Here is a 25,852-nt window from a genome sequence, read left to right on the forward strand (position 1 = left end):
GATGATTAATCATCGACGCCTGTAGTGTATGATGTAAAAACTTTGGGATTGATTTATATTTTTTTTTTTCATTTTGCTTTTTCTTACGTTTGGAGGTGTTTCTCGTATCGTGACTTGGGCCCAGATATTTAGGTTACCGTGAAAAGGAATCATGACGTTTTCATTAACATTTCCAGTTACCAAGTGTTGCTCTTACTTTTACATCTTCATGATGAGTGTGCTGTAGACATTCCCGTCTTCCAAGATGACAGATAACTGCCATGTTTACAGACTTTCACGGACACTTTCTTTGTCTGGCCAACACTCAGGCACCCTATCATACCTCAGATGACCAGCTAAATCACTTAATCCCAATTCCTTGGGAAATGTCTAGGACTATTTGGAACAACGGCTGAAATGTATCAGTCAAACATCCAAGAAATCTGGTATCTCTAAGGGATATAATCATTAATAAGTAATATACTTGCAGAAACGTATGGACTTCTCCCTCTCCAAATTCAGGCCATCATTAAGGCTGACTCTGTTATAGACAGTAACAGTGTTGCATTTTTGTTATTCGCTAATTTAGGCCTGCATGATATGACAGTGATCCTCAATCGTTACAAATCAATTACAAAATGTAAGTAACTACTTAATGCTTGACAATACAAGTAGTAGAGCTATGTCTGTACAAGCAGAGGGACAGAAGGACGGGCGACATGTACCACATGGTTTTTGACCATTATGCAAACAAACTGAACACCTTCCCCCTCCTCCCTCATTCATTAGGTCAGTTTGGCTGTCATTCTGTGTTTGTGTCTGTCTAATCTATGACTCTGGGTGTTATCCTTGGTTCTTAATTGCTATTTATTTGTTATAAAAGTAGTTATTTAATTATCCTTATCGCGACCAGCCTTGCTTTGTGTATTTATGTCACCTTTATCTTTATAGCCGTAATTTACGAAACGATATGCTTAGCAGAATTTTTCTGACGTATCCTACCTTCATTTGTATGATCTATGACACGGCGTCTATAATTATGTTCCACTTATCTTAATGGCTATAATGTAGGACACAAGTTGATCACCAGATACCTTAACTAGTATAGTTAATAGTCGACTATGGCCGACATACTAATGTCACCAACAGGCTCCTGAAAGTTAAGTCAGACCCAACGGCATAGTGGATCTGTAAAAATGGTGGGATATGAAAAACTATCTAAGTCATTATGAGGTTAAAAACTCACTACAGTCATACACAGGATGTCCCTAAATTGCATTATGGAGGTGCAGGTTACATTTCATACACGCCTGCTGTGTAACATTTACTGTGTGGAGGTGTTGGGGATTATTTATTAGACAAAGTACATCCTGGCCATGTATCAAGTACTCTGCATAAGTGCATAAACAAATTACTCACTGATAGCTCCTGTTTCCATGTTTAGCAATTGCAAAAGGCGTCGTTTTATGTGGTTAAGCTGTACCAGCCGAGCCGGCCGGAGTGGCCGAGCGGTTCTAGGCGCTACAGTCTGGAGCCGCGCAACCGCTACGGTCGCAAATTCGAATCCTGCCTCGGGCACGGATGTGTGTGATGTGCTTAGGTTAGTTAGGTTTAAGTAGTTCTAAGTTCTAGGGGACTGATGACCATAGATGTTAAGTCCAATAGTGCTCAGAGCCATCTGAACCATTTTGAAGCTTCTTTAGCACCACCGTATTCATCAGTCTCCAGCCACCTTGCTGTGTCAGTGCACCCTTCTACTACCATTGGCCCGCTCAATGGCTGACTGACAGCCCTTTGAGCACTAGGGACCCTCCACCACATGTGGATACAGTGTTAGAGAAGGCATGTCAGGCCAGTAGCCGCTGGCAGCAGTGCATGCGTATAAACGTACATATTAGCTAACCCCCCCGCCCCCTTCCCTGGCACACACACATACACGCAACCACCCAGCAACAGAAGGAGGTAAGACATGCCTTCACTCTGCCAGCCAGAGTCACCATCTAAGCCAGGGTCGACCACAGAATGCAAAAATGTGTGGGTGCACAATGTACCCGCGGTCCAAGTGTCGGCCTCTCTCAGCCTTACTTGGTATGTCTCGGCTTTGCCTGGGCTTTCTTGTAGCTGCTCATGAGAAGAACACAGCAAGTGCTGTCACCTGATTTCCTAGAAATTACGCTCAGGGGAAGGGGGGTCAAAGTAAGCAACACGTGTCTCAGCTTATCCATAGATATCCCAACGTTTCTGAATAAACGACGGTGAAAGTTTTCGAGGTATTTTCAGGTAGTTTATGTGACTTTTACCGTGAGGTCTCCTTAGGGGAAATGGTTACACTGAGGTTAGCGTCGCGAATTTTTAATCTTGCGCCCTGTGTTTGAAACCCGATTGTTACTTTTATTTTTAGTTTTCATTTGTACACCCATGTCTCTAGAAGATTACTAAACGAATGTTTTCCGGTGTGTAATGATACAGCGTTGCCCTTGTTCGTCTACTAATTGTGTGTCAGATGAATGAATTAAACAAAATGAGAAGACTGTTTGAAATTGTTTTCCTGTAGTGTGTCTTGATTCATAATCAATTGCAACCGGATGTTTACGGAAAAGTGATCCATTGTACACTGTCTGTCGCTAAGTTACTGCCAATGCGTGAAACCTTCGCCAATTTTAATGAAGTTTGTTTCCCGACTATGACTCATACGAATAAATGTCACTGTGGTAAACCTGCATTCGCGCGATTTTTGGTGTTTGGAATTTCTGGGATTCGGATGTGTCTACGATCGGTATCATCCAAGGGAATGCTCCAAATCTACGTGTCAATAAAATATTAGAATTGATATGAGAGTGAAATATCAAAATATGAGAATTTAAAAAGATTGTAACTCCGCAACATACAATACACACATTTACAATATTGTCATGTTGAGGAAGGTGTAAGTAGATGAATGACGAACACTAACTTTACTTAACGAAGGTTTATTCAGCACTTGCACATAGAAGAGCGCGGAGCGAACTTCCAGTACAATGATTATTGTCATTTGTGGATACTTATAGAATGTACTCGAACCGAATATAGAAATTAAAATTGTAAAGTCCAGGTGAGTTTTAAACTCACGACCCTCGATGCGACAGTTCACTTTCATATCCACTACACCACGGTGCTACCCAGCTTCTTCTGTGACAATATGATAAATCTGTAGCACTTATTAAGAACCCCAGTTGTAATTTTAAAATTAATATAACGCCATTGTATTCATTATTTTGATAATAAACATTCGCGTAGTGACCTTCTAAGGACAAGGGTAGGTAAATGAAAACAATAAAAATAAAATAAATAAGAACAATAGTCGGATTTCAGACATGGGGCGAAAAAAAAAAAAAAAAGCTGCGTTGGTATTCACTGACACATCATTTCGTCTGAAGATATCGCGTGGTAAAGGGCACATAAAGTACCTCAAAATTACCTAGAAAACTTTGACCGTCGCGTTTTTAGAAACGGTCGAGGTGTTCGCTTATTTGGCGCCTCTTCCACTGAGCCACTGAGCGAAGTTTCTAGGAAATCAGGTGATGACACCGTGTTCTCCACGTCAGTACAGCTCGACGTTTCACTTAACAATGTGACGCTATTTCTTCCGGCATTTGGTATGGTGTGTTGTGATCGGCACGAATTTCTTCATTTCGGCAGAATAGTGGCGTCAGCTATGTTTATCCTTCGCTGTTTGTTCATGGTATAAAGGAAGTTTACTCGTGCAGAGGCCGTTTGCAGAAGAAGAGGTAGTCTAGCAATCTATTGCCACAAGCCTTTAAGAATTAAAGTGTTTCGCAGAAGAATAAGAATTCTTAGCACCTGTTATGCAGTCGCATAACAAAATTGCAGTGGAATGGCTTAGAACACCATACAGAAAGAAATTAAATATTTAGTTTTTGATGAAAGAAAATATGATGACTGGCAGACTGGCAGACGATTTATATCCGCAGTCATCTACTAAACGATTGCATGCATGCTACTCTGCGTTGTATCTTGTCTGTCTCCCCTATTAATCTAACCAGGGAAGCCTCTGAGACTGACAGACAGTGCTCAAAAAATCGGTCGAATAAGTGTTTTGTAAACCACTTCTTTCGTGGATGGATTACAGGTTCTACATTGTCATGATGAACCTCATCATGGCATCTGACTTTTCTACGAGGTGCATTATGTGATCATTCTACTTCATGTTCGTGCGGACAGTTACTCCTAGGTATAACATGGTTGTTACTGTTCGCACTGGGCTATTGTCAGTCGCATAATGGACAGTAACGTGCTTCTTCTCGTATTCATGTACAACAGTTACATTTATTTACGTTCGGAGCCGTGTGACAGTCCCTGCAACAATTATCGATCCTCTCCAGGAAACTAAGTCTAATTATGAAGTATCGCAAAACGTGTCTCCATCACACAGCAATCGTTGTCTGAGTGGCGAAGTGTCTTCCGTACGGTGCAGTTACTACAAAAACGAGTGTTGTGTGGAATCATATTTCATATATCTGTCTTCTTGACTTTGTAGCACATTAAAAAATCCGTTTGCTATAGGATGCCTTACCCTTACAAGAAACGGAGTAAACAATTCCCCACTTCAATATCTACCGCATTACCGCCGTTCCAATGATTCCTCTGCTTAGAAAACTATAATGACGCCAGTTTTAAAGAACGGGGGTGACGCTGACTTATTTTTTTAACCTTGCATTTAATATTTCTATATAGTTCCCATACAACACACAGTGGCATAATTAGAATTTGCATCAGGTGCAGTATTCGATTGCAAAACTCCAGCACTTTAACCAAGATTTCACTGCAATCAGAGTAGGTGGTACACGTCGAATTATATAGTAAATTGTAGCAAATCTGTTTGCCTATCTGTAACCGGGAATACTGTTGGAAACCATAAAACAATCTGTTATACGAAAAGATTTTGATCTTAAATTCGTTACTGTCAGTATGTAGTCGTTGAATTCAATCCTTGGGAAAGATGTTTAATGCACATTTCAGACATCTCAATAGTTTACTGATATCAAGTTATGTTCTTTACTTTTACAAAATATGGAACAAACTTTTAACATCGTATATTTATTAGGGTGTATATTTATGGTGTCATCTCCGTTTCATATATCTAGTGTTTACTATGTGTGACAATAAGGAACAGGAAAAGAATATACACTATGCTTTGTTTGCCTACAGTTCTAATTATTTAGCTGCAAACAATAGGGAGATGGTTAACACAAACTCCAACAGAGATGATGTAAGTATTAAACGTAAGTGTTACAATAAAACTGGAGAAACATGTTTTTTCTTGATTTGGGGCCTGTTCTCCACAGTACAGTCAAATATAGATATTGCCGAATTAGAATTTACTGGCTCTTAAGAAAAAGAGCCAAGTATCAAACAGACAAGCCAATCCCTATTTAAAAAATCACTGTTTTATGTGTTCGAGGAAGGAAACTGGAAATGGTGGAGGAAGAAGTAAAAAAACCGATCTAAAGTAGAATCATCACATAATTCAATTACTAGGAAAATCAAATGCCATGCTAAGAGAACCTTAAAGAAATGTAAGCCGTCCATGAATGAATTCACTTAAAAACACCGTTTTTGAGTATTATATCAGAGCCTGCTATAGCACAGGCGCCATTTAAAATCTATGAGGAAAAAGCACTGAAAGCCTGGAGGAACTCCCTGTGAGTGACAAAATCTTGTACTCACTTCTTTTCACTGATGACCAGGTGATCGTAGAAGGAGACTAGGACGATGCCGGGTAGACGCTTTGGGAGTTAAAAGTGGACCCTCACAATAAGCATGACAGGAATCCAATGTCTGAAGGCTGGTGACAATACCATAGAGGATCTGGAGGTTCGAGCCAGTAGAATCAGGGGATGTGAGTCTTAAGTATCTGTGGGTTATGATTAGGGCCCAGATTTTAATTACCTAAAAACAGTGAAATATGCAAGCATTTATGACCTAAAACTTACATAAATATGACCTTAATAGAAGTTTATTTAAAGCATTCTTGTTTGTTTATTTAATTTTTTATTCACCATAAAGTAATACAAAATTCACTTCTCCAAATATTGTAAGTAAGGTTCTTTCTTTCTGTAGGGTTAGCGGCTAATTTGCACCTATTTTTGAATGTCTGAATATTTTATTTTCTAAACACAAAGTACAGTGAAAAGATCATCTATCGAAACAGTAAAACAATGTTTTTATTTCTACATAGTATTTAAAGCATAGTATTTCACATTGTTTAACACCATATGTCAATCTTAAGTATCTGCAAAGTTGCACTGGATCACAAGGCTCGTTTCTGGTTTTCCATTGTCAAAGATCTATGGTTGTCGCTGAGGACAGTTTTTCACCTGGAAAAGCTCCTCTCCACTTCACATGACGTCACTGGAGCGCATTTGAAGGCAGCCAGGTCACTGGAGTTCAGCTTTGTTTCAGTATCTTCAAATGTTGCGCATTCCCTGAAAGACTGTCGCTAATTTTGCACGGTATAGAATATCCAGGATTCCATTGGAGAACACTTTGCAATTTGGTTTTCACTTTGTCAGCCACATGACCACGAGCTCGACCCAACTCACTCTGCACATGTCGCACAAAACTCAGGGCCTCACATAGCTGAGTGCCAACAGCTTCCAGTCGTTTGATGACTTTTGATATCACTGAAAAATTGGCGTTGATGTATGCCAAGTTTCGAGACAATGTATCTTAGAAACTTCTTTCACAATTTTGATAGCACTTGATTCATAGCTATCAAGCTCACAGAAGATTGTCTTTATTTGGCTGTAGTTGGTGCAGTAATACTCAGCAGCTTTAAGCCAAGAACCCCATCGTTGTAAGAACAGGTTTAGGTGGGTGGGGTGTTGAAGGTGCTTGTTCCTTGAATTTCTGCACCCGTAGCGGAGCCTTCACATAGATTTTCTTGCCACAGGGAATTAATTTGTCCACGTGAGGGTGGTCGCACCTCTTCGGCAACTCTGTGCAACACGTGTGCAAGGCAAGTGGCATACACCATACTGGGGTAGGGAATCTGAAGCCCTTTGGCTATTTAGCCATATATAAAGCACCATCTGTTACAAGCAGCAAAACTTTGTCTCTTTTCACACCATACGGTTGTAGTAGCTTCAGAGAGTTGTCAAACAAAATAACAATTGTCGATTTGTTTACTCTGTCTAGAGTTTCACGCGTTAGTAGGAACATATCTCCAGGGCCATCAACTTTTAGAACACCAACAACAACATTTGCAATATATCGCCCACTAATATTCGTAGTTTCATCTATCGACAGCCAGATCTTTTGCTCAGCAATAGTAATTCGTATTTTGTTGAGCACATCATTGTAGCATACGGATAAATAGTTCTCAGTGTAGGTTCATCTGGAACTGGATGTGTTGTATACTTCTCCAAGAACCGTCTGAAGTGTGGATTCTTCAGCTTTTCCAATGGGATGTTGCAGGACACCATCATCTCACACAAATCCTTGCAGAATGATTGCACGGTTGACGATTGACCTGTCTGGTCAAATAACAGCGTTTGCCTGCTGTTATTTTCGGCACTTCGTTTCACACAGCTGCTGTGTTTAGCGGTATTACAGTGTTGTTGCATATTTAAGCGCTTTTCTGCACTAACTTTAACTTCACACAGTTTACAAAATAATATTTTCCCATTAGTACTAAAGAACTTCTCTCCTAATTCTCGAACATATCTTCGCAATTTTACGCTGTCGGAGCACTTTGCTTAAGGCATGTTGAACAAGGCAAAGGCTGTATTCAAACTGGTTACTGCGAACATGTGTGCGACTGCGATGATTATTACGGCAGAAGCCGCCTTTGTTGGCTCTGAGAGCGTATTGTCGACTCTGCGCAACAATGTTTTATGTTCACGAAACGACTGTTCTGGTACACCGATTTTGTGCTACAGTCCTGAGGAATAAAGCTGAGTACTAATTTATCTGTTTATCTTTCATAATAGCACGCTAAATATTATCTCGTGAGCAACATATTCATTTTCTTATTTGTGTGTCTCGTAAGATACGAGAAAAACGGTATATCCATTTTTGGTAATAGTTGACGGAAATATGACCTATTATATTAAAAGTTAACCGCAATATGAACTGTTACTAAAATATGTTGAAATATGACTTTATATGCACAATCAATATACATTTTTCGACACTAACATGGCTAGATTTGTGTATAAATTGTTCTAAAATTCACCCTATAGTTCAGAAAAAAATATGACTTGTCATTAAAATCCGGGCCCTAGTTGTGATATCAGTGAAGGTGACATAAACGACACAATAAACTCAGTCGTTTGGAATAACAAATAACAAAAATAACCAAACAGGTGATATATCGTTCAGCTGTTGAAAACTTCGCTATGTACGGAACAGATACGTGGTTAATAAACATGCCTCAGAGAAACATGTTTCTTGCAGTCGAGAGGTACTTTGGAGAGGAAGTTGTGGCATCTCCACGATGGACAGCTTGCCAAATATCAACGTAAGAGAGGCTGTGCGTGTCGATAAATCAATAAGAGACACCATAGAGATGAAACGTCTAAAGTGTTATGGACACCTCGAAACGATGGACGATGGCCAATGTAGAGAACGCGGAAAACCTGTGAGGAGCTGGAAACGATAAGCTTGGAACGTGATGGCTGCTAGAAGACTTCAACAAGGGTCCTTGAGGAAAGGAAGTGGAAAACGGGAAGCGAGAAGTGGCAACAGCTGTAGAATACTTGCAAGATGATGAAGACTGAACAAACCTGTTCTCTCACAATGTTCGAATAAACATTGAAACACCCTGCTAAACCTGCAGGACAGGACAAGTAGTTGGGATTGTGGAAGGGGGCCAAAATGAGCGGCTGTCAGTTACACTTGAACACATATAACGTTATTTATTTGACCAAACATTACAGTACAAATTCTTGAACTTAATTATCGGCTGAATACACCACACTATCTTATGCCTTAGGGGCACAACCACTTTAATTAAAAAAACGGCTAAAAGCCATTAACTCAAAATTCAGACGCCAAAGAGAATATTTAGATGGCAGAAGGCCTCACGTTAATAAGTTCTACAATTTGGCTGAAGGCCCAAAATCGAATACTTGAAAAGCAACAACCTTAATTTAACGACGTCTGAAGGCCCATGATTTAAGACTCAAGGTAAAATTAACTAAAAACACAAGGCAGAAGGCCTTATCTTCAATTAGGCTGAAGGCCCCAAACAGTGTGATGTTCGAAAGACGAAGATCCTTAATTTAAAAACGACTGAAGGCCCATGACTTAAAACACAACTAAAATAATTTTTAGTAGGCGGAAGGCCCAAGGCGTTATCTACAATCCTGGAAATGGAAAAAAGAACACATTGACACCGGTGTGTCAGACCCACCATACTTGCTACGGACACTGCGAGAGGGCTGTACAAGCAATGATCACACGCACGGCACAGAGGACACACCAGGAACCGCGGTGTTGGCCGTCGAATGGCGCTAGCTGCGCAGCATTTGTGCACCGCCGCCGTCAGTGTCAGCCAGTTTGCCGTGGCATACGGAGCTCCATCGCAGTCTTTAACACTGGTAGCATGCCGCGACAGCGTGGACGTGAACCGTATGTGCAGTTGACGGACTTTGAGCGAGGGCGTATAGTGGGCATGCGGGAGGCCGGGTGGACGTACCCCCGAATTGCTCAACACGTGGGGCGTGAGGTCTCCACAGTACATCGATGTTGTCGCCAGTGGTCGGCGGAAGGTGCACGAGCCCGTCGACCTGGGACCGGACCGCAGCGACGCACGGATGCACGCCAAGACCGTAGGATCCTACGCAGTGCCGTAGGGGACCGCACCGCCACTTCCCAGCAAATTAGGGACACTGTTGCTCCTGGGGTATCGGCGAGGACCATTCGCAACCGTCTCCATGAAGCTGGGCTACGGTCCCGCACACCGTTAGGCCGTCTTCCGCTCACGCCCCAACATCGTGCAGCCCGCCTCCAGTGGTGTCGCGACAGGCGTGAATGGAGGGACGAATGGAGACGTGTCGTCTTCAGCGATGAGAGTCGCTTCTGCCTTGGTGCCAATGATGGTCGTATGCGTGTTTGGCGCCGTGCAGGTGAGCGCCACAATCAGGACTGCATACGACCGAGGCACACAGGGCCAACACCCGGCATCATGGTGTGGGGAGCGATCTCCTACACTGGCCGTACACCACTGGTGATCGTCGAGGGAACACTGAATAGTGCACGGTACATCCAAACCGTCATCGAACCCATCGTTCTACCATTCCTAGACCGGCAAGGGAACTTGCTGTTCCAACAGGACAATGCACGTCCGCATGTATCCTGTGCCACCCAACGTGCTCTAGAAGGTGTAAGTCAACTACCCTGGCCAGCAAGATCTCCGGATCTGTCCCCCATTGAGCATGTTTGGGACTGGATGAAGCGTCGTCTCACGCGGTCTGCACGTCCAGCACGAACGCTGGTCCAACTGAGGCGCCAGGTGGAAATGGCATGGCAAGCCGTTCCACAGGACTACATCCAGCATCTCTACGATCGTCTCCATGGGAGAATAGCAGCCTGCATTGCTGTGAAAGGTGGATATACACTGTACTAGTGCCGACATTGTGCATGCTCTGTTGCCTGTGTCTATGTGCCTGTGGTTCTGTCTGTGTGATCATGTGATGTATCTGACCCCAGGAATGTGTCAATAAAGTTTCCCCTTCCTGGGACAATGAATTCACGGTGTTCTTATTTCAATTTCCAGGAGTGTATAAACAATATTTTAATCAGGCTGAAGGCCCAAGCAATCTAACACCTGACAAACAAGAAACTTTTAACTTTAAAACGGCTGAAGGCCCATGACTCAAAACGCAACTAAAATAATTTTTAGTAGGCAGAAGGACCGAGGCTTTATCCATAAACAAATTTTAATCAGGCTAAAGGCCCAAACGATAAGGATAGGAATTTTAATTTTAAAGCGGCTGAAGGCCCATGAGTTAAAACACCACTAAAAACAATTCAACTTTAATTCAAAACCGTCGGCTATGAGCCATACAAATACACACGACAGAAAATAAGAAAAGGCAGTGCAGCTAACGGCACTTAAAAGCTTCGGGAGTCGGCGAGCACTTGAAATAGTAACGATCACTTAGGTGAGACAGGCAGTCGGCCCAACCATTCTCGATCCGACGACAATCCAACCAAAAGACAGTCAGTGGACCCACCGACAAGGTAACTTGCGCTCCACTCGACCAGCACACAACCGGGAGTTCAATGCTAAACGTAAAAGGCATGACACCCACAACCAAGCATACATTAAACTGTCAAACTACACAACGTCCTGGACAGCGACAAAATGGTGAGGAAAGGACACTGCCTGAATTTACGTCAACGGCCAGGGCAGGTAACCGGAACGTTAACGGGCACAAGGCAGAAAATTCCGCTGGTGCACTTCAATTGCAAATAACCAAATACAGTTAGACTCCACCGGACGGTGGCTAAATCTTTGCCAACTCGAACACACACGTTGTTGCCGCGCGGGATTAGCCGAGCGGTCTAGGGCGCTGCAGTCATGAACTGTGCGGCTGGTCCCAGCGGAAGTTCGAGTCCTCCCACGGGCATGAGTGTGTGTGTTTGTCCTTAGGATAATTTAGGTTAAGTAGTGTGTAAGCTTAGGGACTGATGACCTTAGCAGTTGAGTCCCATAAGATTTCACACACATTTTGAACATTTCTGAACACACACGTTGTTGCTCGCTTGGACGTCCCAACAGCCAACAACGAGAACCAGACGGCACAATGTGAACAGTCTTGACTTGCTGATAAATTAAATCCAAACTTTCGTGTCCAGAGTCGGTGAGCCACGGAGCTCGTAGCAATGTGGACAGCCCCACACACTCCGACACTGTGTAGAGACCGCCATTAGGCCTGGCCACACTATGCCCTGTGGAGATTTCCTCGCTACTCCACGCCAACCGACCGACTGCCACACATCAACATGCAGACAGCACTAAAACAACTGAGCAGTCGACATCACAAGTTACACACAGTTTCACGAACACTTGCACGAAGGACTAGATGATACTAACGGCAGCGACTGCAATAACAAGGACGAATCACGAGTCGGTACACGCAGGCAACCCATAAGCGATCGCCGACCAACATACACGTCGTCCGACAAGACGACCGACCGACGACCAACCACTCAAGTGATTTGTATCGGCAAGCATCGGGCGAGTCTTGGCTATCCGGACCTTACTGCAGGCGCTCCGCGACTGAACTTCTGCCGCGTCCTAAGTCAAACACTATAGGTCCGAACTGCACTGCTAGCGCCTCCCAACTCACTGGCTGATCCGAACTAACCCCAAACATACGACAACCGGGAAGTAATAGCAGCCAGCGAAGATAATACGCCATGGCTTATATCGATAAGTGCCGCTAAAGGACAGGCAAGGTGGCTCAGTGACACCAGTATTTGAAATTAATATAACGAGGTGATAGTACAGTACAGTAAAAACAGGATGTCAAATGAGATATGGCACGAACACGAGCCACACACGGCTCAAACACGTCATGTCCGCGTAACATGAATGAGTCGGCGCAAGTCATGATAAGAAAACAGCCCCTTACTATCACAGAACCAGCCCTTGTCTGAACAACAGCATTAACTGCAGGTTAGACGTCTCATTGAGCTTCCGGTGCAGTCAGCATCTTTTAATCACTTAACAAGAAGAAAAACCATAGCTACTCGCACCACATTACACGCCTCCAGTCGGCTACTTTCCACTTTCTGTGTTGCTTCGCCCACTGAAGACGTGCAGCTTTTGTCTCTGTGAGGAGCGGCTTTTTGCGAGGTGCCCGACTCCAGATATCCATTGCATCCAGTTCCCTTCGCAATCTTGGCGCGCAATCTATTAGAGATGGAACTGTATTCACTGATAGCTGCAACTGCTGTTAAGTTTGGAAATGATTATCTTTGACAAGGCTTGACGTTACCTGTCCTTCTGTCGGGTTCTTCTTACGACCAATATTCTCACACCAAGTTATGTGGCCACAAGTGGTGCATCAAGCTTTATGTACACGATGATTCACCTGCACTGATACACATACAAGTCGAGCAAGTTCATTCACATCGTGATACGTCCAAACATGTCGGCTCATCTGTTGTTGCGCTGATTCCACCCAGTTGACAGGTACACAAACCACCTCACTGCCCCGACTTAGCCAGAGAGGGATGCAAGGGGGCTTACATGAGCACCTTATACCATTCCCAGTTCTACACCAACTACAGCGCTCCAAAGCGACTGGTATGCTCTTTCAGAGGGATTGACTAACGTTTTGTAAAAATGCAGGAGTGTAGCTAGTGATGTTCATTGTGCTTGGCGTCTTTGGGCACACTAGTAGTATACACTCCTGGCCATGAGTGGTATGGTCAACTCTGTGGGGTTCAGCGGACCTCTGTGTGTCTCCAGGACAAGGTTCGCTGCTGGATCTTCAACTTCGCGGGCACGCTGGAGGCTCCAGACGCTGAGGGGGGAGCGTTCATGACTCGCCATCCCACGGACATCATGCTCAGTGGAGATTTCGAGGCGGTGCCGTTCATCGCCGGCGTCTGCGACTTCGAAGGGTCAGTAACTGCCACAGGTGCGTAGAGAGGAAGTACTGGGGGCTGAGAATGAAGCTGTGTTAATATTGACGTACCTTACTGCGTTGACGATCTTAACTGCCGATCGTCTACCACGCTGCAGAGACCTTGCTCTATGGTGGGTGCAAGAAGCGTTCTTTAGAGATCAAGACGTCGTTCAGCTCTCCATAGTCACTGGCATATCAACAGGACTAAGGTGACCATCATCTACTCCTCCATATACAATAGTGGTGTTGTTCGAGCCACTGGACAGGGTCGAACATCAGCCTTGGTGTGCGTCTAGGATGCTGAACACAGCACTCACATTTTGCTGGCGTAGCCATTTCATGGCATAAGCTGACGGTACCCGACGGCATCCAGCTATCAGCAGTACGAGGCGCATTCAAGTACTAAGGCCAACGCTTTTTTTTTCTAATTTACTCACCCGAAATCGATGAAACTGGCTTTACTTCTCGACGTAATCGCCCTGCAGACGTACACATTCTTCACAACGCTGACGCCATGATTCCATGGCAGCGGTGAAGGCTTCTTTAGGAGTCTGTTTTGACCACTGGAAAATCGCTGAGGCAATAGCAGCACGGCTGGTGAATGTGCAGCCACGGAGAGTGTCTTTCATTGTTGGAAAACTCCAAAAGTCACTAGGAGCCAGGTCAGGTGAGTAGGAAGCATGAGGAATCACTTCAAAGTTGTTACCACGAAGAAACTGTTGCGTAACGTTAGCTCGATGTGCGGGTGCGTTATCTTGGTCAAACAGCACACGCGCAGCCCTTCCCGGACGTTTTTGTTGCAGTGCAGGAAGGAATTTGTTCTTCAAAACATTTTCGTAGGTTGCACCTGTTACCGTAGTGCCCTTTGGAACGCAATGGGTAAGGATTACGCCCTCGCTGTCCCAGAACGTGAACACCATCATTTTTTCAGCACTGACGGTTACCCGAAATTTTTTTGCTGTCGGTGAATCTGTGTATTTCCATTGAGCTGACTGGCGCTTTGTTTCTGGATTGAAAAATGGCATCCACGTCTCATCCATTGTCACAACCGACGAAAAGAAAGTTCTATTCATGCTGTCGTTGCGCGTCAACATTGCTTGGCAACATGCCACACGGGCAGCCATGTGGTCGTCCGTCAGCATTCGTGGCACCCACCTGGATGACACTTCGCATTTTCAGGTCATCATGCAGGATTGTGTGAACAGAACCCACAGAAATGCCAACTCTGGAGGCGATCTGTTCAACGGTCATTCAGCGATCCCCTAAAACAATTCTGTCCACTTTCTCGATCATGTCGTCAGACCGGCTTGTGCGAGCCCGAAGTTGTTTCGGTTTGTTGTCACACGATGTTCTGCCTTCATTAAACTGTCGCACGCACGAACGCACTTTCGACACATCCATAACTCCATCACCACATGTCTCCTTCAACTGTCGATGAATTTCAATTGGTTTCACACCACGCAAATTCAGAAAACGAATGATTGCACGCGGTTCAAGTAAGGAAAACGTCGCCATTTTAAGTATTTAAAACAGTTCTCATTCTCGCCGCTGGCGGTAAAATTCCATCTGCCGTACGGTGCTGCCATCTCTGGGACGTATTGACAATGAACGTGGCCTCATTTTAAAACAATGCGCATGTTTCTATCTCTTTCCAGTCCAGAGAAAAAAAAATCGGAGGCCTTAGAACTTGAATGCACCTCGTATGTTGGCGAGAAAACGCCGAAAAGGACTTTTGGCCTGTGCGGAAAGCAGATGTGATGGCATCAGGAGTAGATGGCCGGGCTTGTGCACAGGCTAATGCAGGATGCTTGGGAATGTATGGAGACGAACCGTTGATGCTGACATGGACAGCAGTGACCTCATCTTACAGCGTTAGTGTGGCCATGCAAGGTAAACAGGTGGCAGCAGCGTGTGCCAGTAGAAGGCAGCTAGGCAGGCTCAGAAGTTAACCAAGAAATACAATCTGGCGACCTCTAGTCATTGGAAGTCATCTGGTAAATGGCGTAGTACTGGGGAACACCAGTTCGATCCCAGTGCCAGCTCGATTTGAGACAGTGTCTTACAGCAGAAACTGGATGTCCTATTTTGGAACGATGACTGGCATAGACTTTCTCTTAAAGCTGGCTGCATGTTGTAACTGATACAGACTGGATAAAATGGGCATTATTTATGGCAGTTAGATCCACCAGTGGTTTGCCAGTCTATCAGTCCTTGCCACATAGGACAGAAAGGAGCTCAGCGACACGCAGAGTGTATAACAGACCCAATCAGTGTTTCTCCACACGACTCCCCACTTCCGCAGTGTCAGTGAGAGCTAGAAATGTGGTAACTTTATAATATGGCCTGGGTGGCGACGCCTGCTGCGTCAGTTCTGGACAGTCTTTTCAAACTATGCCTTGGTGGTATCCCTGTGTACTGCTTCACTGACATCTCTAGCATCAAATAAAGCTGACGATTTTCGTTTCTTTTTAGTCACATCAAGTAATTCCTAATTCCTGTTGTTGACCTGGCCGACTGGTAGCTGATACACAAGGAGTTCAGGTGGATGGGCATGCCAAATGGACATAGGTTGTACGAAGAAGAATCCAGACCACACTTATTACTTCAGCTCTGTGGTCTTGGTCACTACGACAATCCTCCACATGCTGGAACATCAGCTCCACAGTATTTCATCCATCCTCAGTTGCTGTTAGCTCACTGAATCTCCCTCCCCTTTCCGACATAGCCATCACTACAACGACACATTACATAATTGGCTACAGCTCAGTTTGCAGTTATGTAACAAAGGACAAAACGGCTTCATCAGCTCTGACAGGAGCTGGGGTTATCATCTCTGGAACATCGAACTTTGACAGCCATTTATTTACCACTGCATGTGCTACAGTGTCTGTCTGTTGGTTTGTAACAATTATCATTGTTAAATTAAAAGGAAGGTCAGCGTTGGCCGTAATATTGATGTTTCTGCTGAATCGATTTTCGATGACATAGTAATCATCTTCAGTGCTGTACAAATTAAACTCAGACACTGGTATCAAATTATCAATAACCAAAACTGATTTATTGTGATCGCTTCTCAATTTACAAGACCAAGGCTTCTAATAGTAGCACGAAGTGAAAGTTTATCTAAAAAAACCCACATATATCAGATTACAGCTATAAGAGCTGGAGTTTATGAGAGAGATGCAGCAGTAGAGAACGGAGTGAGATCAAGGCTGTAGCCTGTCCCCTGTGTTATTCGGGCTATGTACACAGTAGAGGAAAAAAAATCGAAATGGGGTTTACGGTTGTAAACCTAACAGAGACATCAAGGGCCTTACGAGTTCGGTTGAAATGAATGAATAGTGTCTGGAGAAGAAGTTATAAGAAAAACATTACCAAATAATACAAACGTGGTAAGTGGTTCAGTTAAACACAGTGATGCTGAGGAAATTACATTAACAAATGAGACGCTGCTGAAGATGAACCAGGCGGAGATGATACAAAATGTAGACTGGCAGCAGCAAGGTAATCGTCTCTGAAAAAGAAAAAGTGCTGATATCTTATATAAATTTAGGAACTTTTTCTGAAAATATGTGTCTGGTGCGAATCCTAGTTCGGAAGTGAAACATGGGCGGTAGACAGTTCAGACAAGAAGAGAATTGAAACTTCATAAATGCGATGCTGCAGAAGAATAAATGTTTGAAACGGAAGATGACAGCCGACTCTTGAGGAGTGGTGGAAGTAGTATCGCTCAAAAGCGATTAGAAATGCTTGTGGAAATTACAAAAAAAAAAAAAAATGGTTCAAATGGCTCTGAGCACAATGGGACTTAACATCTGAGGTCATCAGTCCCCTAGAGCTTAGAACTGCTTAAACCTAACAAACCTACGGACATCACACACATGCATGCCCGAGGCAGGATTCGAACTTGCGACAGTAGCAGTCACGCGGGTCCGGAATGATGCGCCTATAACCGCTCGGCCACCGCGGCCGCCTCGAAATTACAGATCAGTAATATATGCATGAGTAAATAATAACGTACTGAAAAGAGTAAATGGGGAAAAATGCTTTGAGAAGAGGACAACCATGCAGTGACAATATTACAACAGTGCCGCAAATAATTGAAAAAATACGAAAATACAGTCTGAGCACTCGTATTGCATTCGTAGATTATGAAAAAGCCTTCGACAGAGGGGCAGGTATATACAGCGGTATGTAATGGAAAGACAAAGTTATTCTAAGCATTTAATACAAGTAATAAAATGTTTGTATTTAAATAGCGAAATTTTAATTACTACAGACAAAGAGAGAAGAGCATCAATAGCGGTTAACAGGTGATGACCATAAGGGTGCAGTCTTACACCCACCTTGGCGCTGTAATCGGAGGAATAGAAATGGGTGCAGAGCCATAATTTACGTGACCGAGCCTTCTCCGGGAAACGCTAGTCATACAAAACAACAGCAGCTTCAACATTTATCCCATGTTATCCGTAAATCAGGATCATTTCAATTTTTTCTTGGTCGCAACCGTCCACTTGCACGTCTGTTCTCCAAATGGGATGTAGGATTGCAGGCAATAAACACTGCGCAAGTATTGTATGGTACAGAGCCGCTGTCTGTTCAGCGTCTGCACGATACATGAGCTCCGGTCGCAGATTGCCACCTGACAGGTTGTAGTTCGCTACGCGGCCACAGAAGGGCCATATTCGATATGTCAATGGAATACGACGTTGCAAATGGGGTTTCCAATTAAAAGTTATGAAATACTCACCTGTCCTACCCTTGCAGCATGGAGATGGGGTAACACGGTGCAATTGGATATTGAAGGGCCATTGAGTTGCATGTCAGAAATTGCGATTGTGTACCCATTTCTATTCCTCCGATTACAGCGCCATCTGTGTCGAAACGCAGAAAATGCTTCAGTCAAAACGTATGTAGATTTCGCGGTAGAATCGTAATAAGCAATAAAAACGGGGGGTTCCCAATGAAGATTTCAAAGTTGCCACCCACGCACGGGGTAGGGTGGGGGCTTGAGTGTGGTATTATTGGATGTCCCCCTTCGACACAAACAAACTGGAATTATAAGTGTTTTTGATCCGATGAGTAGTTTTAGAGATATTTAAGTGTCTTCAATTAAAATGAACACCCTATAACTGACCAAATAATTTTACAAAAGATCGAGGGCTATTTACAATTTGCTCCACATCGTTTGGATTTAATAGGAAAGCTCTCTGATTAGAAAATATCAAGAACTGAAACCAAAGTTATGGATTTTGAAGAAATATACCCAGTACGTTCCAAAATAATGCTAAGTGGAAAATCAGGTACCTCGCTTTAAGTTATTTGGATGTAATATAACAAATCAATACGCATCTCCAATAAGACAAGCAAATTTAAATTTTATCTGGCATTATACATAGACCATTTGCCAGTAAAACCAGGAGAGACATAAAGACAAAATTCGACAAAGTAATGGCAACGCCTACAGTGGTCCATGGAAGTGAGACCTGGACAATAATAACAGTGAGCTGCAAATAACAGAGAGCTAAAAATAAATTTTTAAGGAAAATGACAGTGTGTCCTCTGAGAAATGAAATTTCTAAGGAAAATAACAGGATGTCAACTGAGAGATCAAATAAAGAATCGTGAAATAAGGAAAGAAATATATTTTTCATGAATGACAGAATAGAATATGTGATAACAGAATGGAAGTAGCATACTGAAAGAACGGGAGCAGAAGGAACAGTCAGATAAGTAATAGGCTACGGACGTAAGGGCGAAAGAAATACAGGAAGACCCAGGAAAAGGTTGCGTACGTGAAATCAGAACAGGCTATAAGCCTAATCCTTGAACCGAGGAGGAAAAAGAAAAAGACTGAAGATTGCTGGCTATTAGATGGGGTGATAGGGTAAGTATATTTACTGAATCGAATTGAGGAGATAAGAAAGTTACGAGAAAACTTTACTTAAGAGAATGGTAGGACACATTCTGAGGTACCAAGGGATAGTCTGTTTGGTGCCGCAGTGAAGTGTGGTGGGTAAGAATTGTATAGGAACAAGGCTGTACAGTAGGCAGAGATGGAGAGGCTTGTACAGGCTAGACTAGCGTAGAAAGCAGCATCAAACCAGTGCTCGGACTGGTGACCACAAGAACAATTAAACTCTATTACTACCCTGCGTAGTTCGTTAGCACTTCTAAGCCGTTGACATTTACTACCAACACGAATGTGCCAGGTGCTGTTCAGCCTTTGCTTCCTCCGCAGCTGCGCTCGTGGAGACGGACATGATGTCCAACATGGCGCGCAATCCCCGCTTGTTGGTTCCCGTCGACCTGAGATGCAGCGAATCCGAGAAGGACGCCGTGGCAGAGGAGATCCGTCGCTTCTACTTCGGCGACCGCGACATCGGGCCCGAGACCGACAAGCAGCTTTACGACGTGAGTCCTGACAATTTCCTTCTCACTGACTTGTCTACTTGCCTTGTACGAAGGTCAGACTCTAAGACTTTTTTTACCAGCAATTAAATCCGCACTGGAATTGCTATTATCTTAAAATAAGCTGGCCATTTTCCGTTCTGCACACAGTGAGGTAAAATGAAGAAAATAATTTATTTTAGAAAATAACTTTACAGCCCTTCATTCTTGCTTATGTCAACTTCCCAACGTTTTGACAACTTCTGTATTCCGGATAGGACCATTGTTGAGTTGTCTGATTATTCGGGTCACCTCAGTGGAAGATTCATCACTTGTCTCGAAACGTTTTACACGTTGCTCCTTCAATCTGGGAAACAAATCAAAGTCTGGTAGGCTCTTATCAGGACTGTATGGTGTGCAAGGAAGTATTTCCCATCCATATCTGTCGAGCTTTTCTCTCACTGGTAAGGCAATATCTTGCGTTATCGTGCAAACACCACAGGTAAATATGTCACGCCTTCTTTGACGTATTTTCTGGCGCAAAATATTTTGCAGAAACAGCTTGTGGTACGCACCTGTTACAGACATCCCCTGGAGCACTCTATTTACGTAGCAATGAGTGCATTCATATCATACGCATGCATTGTCATCAGTTTCACTTTTGATTGTTGGCTGTGGAATTTTTTTCGGGCATGGAGAATAGGAACTTTTCCATTATGACGATTGAGATTTCAGTTCTGACTCAGAACCTCGTATCCATGTCTCATCAAGTGCACAGTTCTTTTCAGAAACTGTCCTCCTTCTCTTCGATAACGTTGAAGCAATTATTCTGCGATTATTTTTCTACCTGCTTTCCGCTCTTCACTTGAATCACGCGGAACCCATCTGCCAGCAAGTTTTCTCATCTTAAATTGAAGTGACAGACATTGCAACCTCACATGCAATTTCCTCACATGTATTTCGTCGATCATCCGTCAAAACGTCATTAACAATAACCTGACAACTGTAAACTGAGGTTGTTGTTGCCCTCCCACTTCCTGGGTTGTCCTCTGTGTTTACCCGACCTTCACGGAAACATGTAGATACCGTGATACTGTGCTACGATCCAATACATTATTCCCACACACCTCTCTGAAAGCTTTGTAAATTTTCATTGGGTTATTTCGATTTAGGGATTCGATTTCGATGTAGGATAGCTAGTCATTACGTGTAATCCGACCTGACTCGGTTTCAGTTTCCGTTTTAAACTGAAATACTCACGACAGAGCCACGCGAACCAAAAAGCACATACAGGGTGTTACAAAAAGGTGCGGCCAAACTTTCAGGAAACATTCCTCATACACAAAGAAAGAAAATATGTTGTGTGGACATGTGTCCGGAAACGCTTACTTTCCATATTAGAGCTCATTTTATTACTTCTCTTCAAATCACATTAATCATGGAATGGAAACACACAGCAACAGAACGTACCAGCGTGACTTCAAACATTTTGTTACAGGAAGTGTTCAAAATGTCCTCCATTAGCGGGGATACATGCATCCACCCTCCGTCGCATGGAATCCCTGATGCGCTAATGCAGCCCTGGAGAATGGCGTATTGTATCACAGCCGTCCACAATACGAGCACGAAGAGTCTCTACATTTGATACCGGGGTTGCGTAGACAAGAGCTTTCAAATGCCCCCATAAATGAAAGTCAAGAGGGTTGAGGTCAGGAGAGCGTGGAGGCCGTGGAATTAGTCCGCCTCTACCAATCCATCGGTCACCGAATCTGTTGTTGAGATGCGTACGAACACTTCGACTGAAATGTGCAGGAGCTCCATCGTGCATGAACCACATGTTGGGTCGTGCTTGTAAAGGCACATGTTCTAGCAGCACAGGTAATCCCGTATGAAATCATGATAACGTGCTCCATCGAGCGTAGGTGGAAGAACATGGGGCCCAATCTAGACATCACCAACAATGCCTGCCCAAACGTTCACAGAAAATCTGTGTTGACGACGTGATTGCACAATTGCGTGCGGATTCTCGTCGTTGATTGTGAAAATTTACAATTTGATCACGCTGGAATGAAACCCCATCCGTAAAGAGAACATTTGCACTAAAATGAGGATTGACACATTGTTGGATGAACAATTCGCAGAAGTGTACCCGTGGAGGCCAATCAGCTGCTGATAGTGCCTGCACACGCTGTACATGGTACGGAAACAACTGGTTCTCCCGTAGCACTCTCCTTACAGTAACGTGGTCAACGTTACGCAACTTCTCTGACGCTCACATTAGGGTTATCGTCAACTGCACGAAGAATTGCCTCGTCCATTGCAGGTGTCCTCGTCGTTCTAGGTCTTCCCCAGTCGCGAGTCATAGGCTGGAATGTTCCGTGCTCCCTAAGACGCCGATCAATTGCTTCGATCGTCTTCCAGTCGGGACACCTTCGTTCTGGAAATCTGTCTCGATACAAACGTACCGCGCCACGGCTATTGCCCCGTACTAATCCATACATCAAATGGGCATCTGCCAACTCCGCATTTGTAAACATTTCACTGACTGCAAAACCACGTTCGTGATGAACACTAGCCTGTTGATGCTACATACTGATGTGCTTGATGCTAGTACTGTAGAGCAATGAGTCGCATGTCAACACAAGCACCGAAGTCAACATTACCTTCCTTCAATTGGGCCAACTGGCGGTGAATCGAGGAAGTACAGTACATACTGACGAAACTAAAATGAGCTCTAACGTTTCCGGACACATGTCAAAAATAGTTCAAATGGCTCTGAGCACTATGGGACTCAACTGCAGTGGTCATAAGTCCCCTAGAATTTAGAACTACTTAAACCTAACTAACCTAAGGACATCACACACATCGATGCCCGAGGCAGGATTCGAACCTGCGACCGTAGCGGTCGCGCGGTTCCAGACTGTAGCGCCTTTAACTGCTCTGCAACTCCGGCCGGCGGACACATGTCCACATAACATCTTTTCTTTATTTGTGTGTGAAGAATGTTTCCTGAAAGTTTGGCCGTACCTTTTTGTAATACCCTGTAGAAGTTTTTACTTGGCTGATTGTGTGTTCTTTGTGTGTGTGTGTGTGTGTGTGTGTGTGTGTTTGAATCTTTTGCATTATGTGCGGCCTAGGGTGGACGCTAGACCATCAAACCCCTAAAAAGACGACAACAAGGCCCACTTCAAACAATTACAAGCTCACCATTGTTCCATTATATTATTAGGTTGGTGAATTTTTTATTTGTAGTTTACTGTTGCTGTTTGACTTGATGTATTGTCATTTAGAGATAGTGAGTGTTGTAGGGCCGCACACTGACGCATTACTTGTTAAGGTACGCCGTTTGTTTTGATGTCATCAGTCCCCTAGACTTAGAACTACTTAAACCTAACTAACCTAAGGTCATCACACACATCCATGCCCGAGGCAGGATTCGAACCTGCGACCGGACTGAAGCGCCTAGAACTGCTCGGCCACAGCGGGCGGTGAAGAGAGACGCTAGAAGTCTACTGTGACTTCAACACACAAATAACAGTTGATAAGTTAAAGTCTACAAAATGCTGACTACAATGTTATTGCGGTTGTGTGCGACTTCGGCACAAAAAATAGATATGTGCGAGAAGATCTTAATTTGACGGAGACAAATTCCTGTTTTCCGTATCCGCCGTATGAAAATAAACGAATCTGGGTGTTTTCAGGTTCCATTATTTATATAAATCAATGAGAAATTACTTTCTCGATGACGGAATAAGACTTCCAAACGGGAAAACTGTTAATAAATCAGTTGTAAAAAGACTGCTCGTATTAGATGGGCTGAAATCAAGTTGTGTCCGTAACTCCACGTCATAGGTAGAGAACGTCAAAGGGTTTATTTAGCAATGCAACTTATTTCGAGTACTACTGCTAAAGCCATAAAGTACCTGATGCCCGAAGAAGAGCAAACAGCAATAATTTTCAAGTTGCAAATGACGCATTTGGCAATCTGAATGCCCAAAGATTGATTGACAATAATACGTTATCATGGGATTATAGAATGCATAAGGATATTCAGGAAAGAGTATTAAGGAAAATATACAAGCGTGCCGGAAAAAAATTGGTATAGGTAGTACAGGTATTATCTCGCAGTTGGCTTCCGGTTACGAGAGATGACTGGCTACATAGTGTCGCAGTTTGAGCTCATTTTTAATTAATTTAACGGTTTCGAAAGTATTTCGAAGGAAAGAAATACAGTGAAAGCAATCTGAGCTACCGTCGAAACCAAATATAATGAATTTCCACCGCAAATAATCAAACTATATGTTAGAACAAGACTTTTCATTCGCATTCGCTTCCTCAATATGAAGCTAATAATGCAAGAGGAAGCAGCAACTCAAAAGCAAAAATTCCGGCAGTGGCATTCTTCATATACTACTAACATCTAAACAGGTAAATAAACTTTTATTACTAATAATTGCACTTATAAAAAGTTAAGTGTGCTTAAAAGAGCCACTAGATGTGCCAGCCGCTGCCTCACTTTGCTTCTATAGTGACGTCACTGCGCCAGCCAATCGCAGTCCATTTCACTTTGGGTCCAACCTTCCTTTTAACAATCCCGCTATACATGATTTATTATGAATAATATTATGTCTGTGCATAAGTGCGTATTCTGATTGCTAGCCGGCCGCGGTGGTCTAGCGGTTCTAGGCGCTCAGTCCGGAACCGCGCGATTGCTACGGTCGCAGGTTCGAATCCTGCCTCGGGCATGGATGTGTGTGATGTCCTTAGGTTAGTTAGGTTTAACTAGTTCTAAGTTCTAGGGGACTGATGACCACAGATGTTAAGTCCCATAGTGCTCAGAGCCATTTGAACCATCTGATTGCTATGGGTTTATTTATCGATTTTAATTTTTTATTTGTAAATCACTATTGCTGTTTGAATTTATGTATTGTCATTGAGAGACAGTGAGTCGAGCTGTGGCCGCTAGAAAATGGAGTGCCAAGTGGAGAAATCGGAACATTTTCTTCTGTTTGCGTTTAATAGAGGGGTGACAGCTGCCGAGGTTCAAATGGCTCTAAGCACTGTGGGATTTCAATTACTTGTTTTACGCACTTTTGTTTCCCGAAAATGTGCATCAAGCCGGTCATGCGCGCCACCTGTGTGCTTCTTGCCGTACTAACTGCGGCACCTGTATCTCATTTTGTAATAGCAATGTTAGTGTGCGCACCAATACAGATATTGTGCCACGTGCGGCTCGTAACGCAGATTTGTAGGCGTGGCCTTATCTTCTAATGCCACGGCGGAGCCTGCTTATGTGCTCAGGAAATCACACGATAACCGTCGAAAATTTTTCCGACGTATGTTTATACGTTCTCGTTGTTATTCTGGCTGTTTTCACTAGATCCACTTCATGGTTGATGTTTCGTGACGCACGGATCATATATGCGTTTACTTTGGTGTCTACTTTATATCATATGTGGTTTGGTGGGTCACGTATCCAATACTTTTAGATACATTTTTATTAATTTTAGTTCACGTTGTCTGCATAGTGGTGCAAGGTAGGACCATGCCCTTTCCCTCCATTTGTATCTGACACAATTTTGAAATGTAGAAAGGTCTTGATCGCAGAACTCTCAATTAAGCGTTTCAAAATTTCGTCATCACACTAAAGATAAAAATCAAACTTCAGTACAAAGCTCACGAAAGCGAGCACGTAAACTAAATACAATACAAATCTCATCTCATGTGGGCATCTTTGACTGTGGCGTCGTCTATCGAATAGAACCAGTGACTCCCTATTCGATAGTCGACAGCACTTTCAAATATGCCTACATGAGATGCGATTTTTATTATATTCA

At 43.5% G+C, this 25,852-nt stretch overlaps 1 protein-coding gene across 1 annotated transcript in view; it reads left to right on the forward strand.

Annotated features, from left to right (window-relative positions):
• Positions 1 to 25,852, forward strand: part of LOC126457050 (esterase FE4-like) — a 92,458-nt gene that overhangs the window by 35,958 nt on the left and 30,648 nt on the right. The window contains exons 6-7 of the mRNA XM_050093044.1: positions 13,466 to 13,637; positions 19,867 to 20,039. Coding sequence (XP_049949001.1) covers positions 13,466 to 13,637; positions 19,867 to 20,039 — 345 coding nt within the window. The remainder of the gene's footprint in view (positions 1 to 13,465; positions 13,638 to 19,866; positions 20,040 to 25,852) is intronic.

This window comes from Schistocerca serialis, chromosome 1 (genome assembly GCF_023864345.2).
Source record: "Schistocerca serialis cubense isolate TAMUIC-IGC-003099 chromosome 1, iqSchSeri2.2, whole genome shotgun sequence".
NCBI classification, from domain to species: domain Eukaryota; kingdom Metazoa; phylum Arthropoda; class Insecta; order Orthoptera; family Acrididae; genus Schistocerca; species Schistocerca serialis.